Here is a 4870-nt window from a genome sequence, read left to right as displayed (position 1 = left end):
TCTTCTCTTGTTTTTTTCCTATCACCGTCTCATCAAGTAAAATTCCATTTCCAGCCCATTACAAATGAGGCCCGTCCCTCCATATCTCAGCGTCTCCCTCCAGCTTCCTCTGGCAGGTATTATATATTGGTCGCATTTGCTATGCATATACTGTATAGGCATCTCTTTATTTAACAGCCAATACATAACCTCACAATCCCGCTATGTGGAGCATTCCTGTCTAACAGAGCCTCTCCTACACGTTAGCTGTTGCCGGAGACTTTAATGCAGGGAAACTTAAATCAGTGGTTTACCCAAATCTCTATCAACATGTTTAAATTGTGCAACCAGGGGAATTTCTAGATCACACTGTACTCCCCAAACTAGAGACGCGGTACAAAAGGCTCTCCCTCGCCTCCGGGCAATTTGGTAAATCCGACCACAACTCTAAACTCAGTCCTTTCCTGATTCCTCGCTACAAGACCTAAAAATTAAAAGCAGGAAGCACCCCAGTGACTCTCCCGGTCTATTATATAAAAAAAAATCTTGTCAAATGAAAGCAGATGCGCCTAAACTACAGGACTGCTTTTTCTTGCTTATCACAGACCTCTGGAACATGTTCCGGATTCTTCCGATGACATTCGAGGAATACTTCTCCACATTGCAGTCGACTGGCTTTTATCAATAGTGCATTGAGGACGTCGGTCCCCCGCTGTGAAGTGGACTGTATGTTCAAATTACCCGCCAACCAGAAGCGCATCGGATTACAGGGCACCATTCGCACTGAGCCTAAAAAGGGTAGAGCTGCCGTTCAAGGTTTGGCCGGACTGCTGAACTCCGGAAAGCTTAAACAAGGAAAATCTCTCCGCGACCGCTATGCGTCCGTGCCGCTCCGAGTACAGGTGGAGCGTTGAACGAACCCATCCAAACTGGCAAACTGCGTCCTACACACTAAGGGCTGCTCCTTACCATATTTCCTCTCTCTCCTCCTCTCTCTCCTCTGCTCCCCCTGATCATACTCCCCCTCCTCTCTCTTTCTCTCACCCCCTCTCTCTCTTCCCTCCTCTCCCCTTCTCTCCCCTCTTTCCACTTCCTTCTTCTCCCTTCTCACTCATCCCTCTTCCTTCTCTCTACCCCTCCTCTCTCTATCAGTTTCCATATGCAATAACATTCGTTAATCTGTCTCTTTTTTTCTTCTCTTTATATCTCTATCCATTCTCGGTCTGCTTCTTTCCTCCTACGAGCGACCTTTTTCTGTCGGACTGTTGTGTCCTCATAGGTTTCTCGCTTTTCTGGATAAAAACTCTTTATTTAACTGATGGATGACATCAACGGCACCCTCCTTCTCTCCCCTCTTTTCCCTCCCGACTCTCATATTCCCTGTTCTCAACTCACTCCTGTTCCTCCTCTCTCCTCTCCCTCTCCCCCTCCTCGCTCGCTCACTCACTCACATCTCGTCAGCCTCCTCTCGCTCAGTGACATTGCAACCCCCCCTCTTCTCTCTCGTCGCTCACCTGCTCTCTCCCCTTCCTCTCTCATTTTCTCTCACCTCCTCTCCTCGCCCTCCTTTCCTCTCCTCTGCTCCCCAGCTTCTCACTTTTCTCCTGCTCCAGCACAGGGCTCTGAGCACCAATATCCTCCACATCCTCTCCTCTCTCTCCCTGCATGTCCTTTGTCTCTCCTCTTCATCCCTACCCTCTCCCCTCTCGATGAGGATGCTCTACTCCAACACAGGGCTGGATGTGACATTTCATAGGATTTTTAAATCCCTGTACACAGTCAGATGCCTGGCTCTACCCGTTTTCCTGTCTCTAACAACTCCCCCTTCCCAACCTGCTGGGCTTGTCCTGTGCTTCTGTTCATGAATCATGAGTAATCAACACAGTGGTTAACATCATTTGTGCATAATGAACAAGAATAGTTCATCTATATTTCATAAGAAGTTCTCTATTGAACATGTCTACTTTACTAGCGAAAATAATTGGCATAAAAAAGGAGGCTTAAACAACTATTGTTTGTTTAATAGATTTTGACACAAAATGACTACTCAAGCACATTATGTCCTAACTGTTTCATTTTGTTTTCATTTCATTTTCTTACCTGACCCCGTGTCACAATAATTTGTCAGCCTTTTCCAGCCTACTTTGATTCATTACTGTTGTGCAGAGGTGTTATGTCAACAAACAGCGTACGGTCCTGTCATTTATCATCACAATTCACTATGTGCACCGAAGTTCAAATAACAGCATGGGAATTATTAATGATTCTAACATAACATAATTAATCAGTCACAACATTTCATTAGTAACCAAGTAATACAACTAGAGCTCTCTCCCTCATACTCTCTCACAATCTGTTTCTATACATACACTCAAGCACACCGGTGTTTATACACACAGCGTCTTCTAATCTGGGTATGTTAAGTGACAGGTGGTAAATAGAGTGCTAATATGCTAGGAATCTCACTAAATGCGTAGCATTAGGAAAGCCAACATATAGCCTGCACCACAGCATCATTGAAGGTTAAGTCCTTTTGTAGAGGGAGTTTTGGGATACTAAAGTGCATGAGCTACCCAAATTAATATTATTATATACTCACCTAATTGAGCTCTACTGGTTGTTTTAAAACAACACAACTAAGTGAGATCCATCTCGTTAAGCTTGTCACACCCAATGTAAACCAAACCTGTGCTCCAAAGGAATGGACTAGATATAGTTTGTCCCTAACCACTGATCTGGGGTCAAATACTTTCTGATCCCCTTTATGGTTGATGTTATTATCAGACGATGAGGTAATCTCTCCCCCTTATGGTTAATGTTATTATCAGACGATGAGGTAATCTGATCCCCCTTATGGTTAATGTTATTATCAGACGATGAGGTAATCTGATCCCCCTCATGGTTAATGTTATTATCGGACGGGTGATGTAATCTGATCCCCTTTGTGGTTAATGTTATTATCAGAAGGTGATGTAATCTGATCCCCCTTATGGTTAATGATATTATCGGACGATGAGGTAATCTGATCCCCTTTGTGGTTAATGTTATTATCAGACGATGAGGTAATCTGATCCAGGATATGTGGTTGGACTGGAGACAACTTCTACCTTAAAAAATAGAAGTTTAATGTAATTTGACCCACACGGATTAACCCATTGTTAAAACAGTGGGTTAGTTTGTGGAGTACTCCCTCTGGTTGTTTTTCCAAGACAGTGAGCATCATCCCCAACCCTTAATCCTACACAGTCACACCTATGGGACAGTTGTATATAAACTCAGCTCTGACAGAACACTGGCATCAAGCTTTGGTGAAGGAGTAATCTAAGGAATCTCTACAGCTAAAGCCAAGGACCCATCCATCCAAAGTATCTCCAAACGTTTATGAAAGATGGACCACAGACCTTCTCTCACCCTGCTGCTGCTGCTTCTGGGCCTATCACAGGCCAGTGGAAATGAGATCCATGATGAGCTGGACCATGTGTCCATCACTTCAATGATCCTGGAGTCCAACAATGGAACTAATGAGCTTCTGCTGGAAGGAGACATTCTGGCTCCTAGAACCAGGAACGCCATGAAGTGCTTTAGCAGCCAGTACAGCTGTCTGTGGAGGAAGTCGATTGACGGCTTGGTGTACGTGCCATACATCCTCAGCAATGTCTATTCCAGCTTGGAGGTAGAGACGATTGAGACGGCCATGAAGTACTTCCATGGCAAGACCTGCATCCACTTCATCCCACGTCGGAGACAGACTGCCTACCTGGACATTCAGAGCAGCGGAGGGTGTTTCAGTTCCATGGGGACTGTTGGGGACAGGCAGACATTGTCTCTTGCGCAGTTTGGCTGTGTTCAACATGGTATCATCCAGCATGAGCTGCTTCACTCCCTGGGCTTCCACCACGAGCACAACAGGAGTGACCGTAACCAGTATATCAGGATCAACTGGCAATACATCTATAACTACGCCGTCAATAACTTCCAGAAGCAGGACACCAACAACTTGAACACTACATACGACTACTCCTCTGTCATGCACTATGATAGAACCGCTTTCACTAACAACTACGGAAAGGAAACCATCACTCCCATCCCAGACCCATCTGTGGCCATCGGACAGAGACTAGGCATGTCTGACATTGACGTCCTGAGAGTCAACAAGCTCTACCAATGCTAAGAGGAAGAGCCATGTGTGAAAATTAGTTAAGTTGAATACTGTATTCTTCCATGTGCTGCCTGCTGTTTAATTGGAAGTTTGTGTGTTTGTGTGTATCATTTAAGTAATCGTGGGTAGTAATAAAGCGTGGTTATGGTTTTAAAAAAGTGCATGACTTTGATAATTATGAGTAGGATATCTATCAATTTGATTGGGTACTGTAATTATTAACTGCAGATCTTGGTGGTTGGTGTTATTCCGAAGATTTTCAACTGCAGATTGTTCTAGCAGTTAGTCCTATTAAAGTAATTCATCTAAAAATATCATCATCCTTTTCTGTCATTACTGAGGTGGGTGATGTTCATCTGGAGAGATGAGAGAAGAGAGGCTGCAATTCTTCCATGAACATGAACATGAACATGAACTGAACATGAACTGAACATGAACATGAACATGAACTGAACATGAACTGAACATGAACATAAACATGAACTGAACATGAACATGAACATGAACTGAACATGAACATGAACTGAACATGAACATAAACATGAACTGAACATAAACATGAACTGAACATGAACATGAGCATTAACTGAATATGAACATGAACATGAGCATGAACATGAAAATTAACTGAACATGAACATTAACTGAACATGGACATGAACATTAACTGAACATTAACTGAACATTAACATTAACTGACCATGACAATGAACTGAACATGAACATTAACTG

General features: G+C 43.5%; 1 protein-coding gene across 1 annotated transcript; it reads left to right on the top strand.

Annotated features, from left to right (window-relative positions):
• Nucleotides 1-3268: 3268 nt before the first annotated feature.
• LOC111960782 (low choriolytic enzyme-like) lies at nucleotides 3269-4455 on the top strand. The gene has a single exon (XM_023982986.2). The coding sequence runs from the start codon at nucleotides 3368-3370 to the stop codon at nucleotides 4148-4150; it is 783 nt and encodes a 260-aa protein (XP_023838754.1). The 5' UTR covers nucleotides 3269-3367; the 3' UTR covers nucleotides 4151-4455.
• Nucleotides 4456-4870: the final 415 nt, after the last annotated feature.

The sequence above is a fragment of the Salvelinus sp. IW2-2015 genome, linkage group LG4p, assembly GCF_002910315.2.
Source record: "Salvelinus sp. IW2-2015 linkage group LG4p, ASM291031v2, whole genome shotgun sequence".
Lineage (NCBI taxonomy): Eukaryota > Metazoa > Chordata > Actinopteri > Salmoniformes > Salmonidae > Salvelinus > Salvelinus sp. IW2-2015.
The sequence above is the reverse complement of the archived record's forward strand: the minus strand, read 5'-3'. Positions and strand labels throughout refer to the sequence as shown.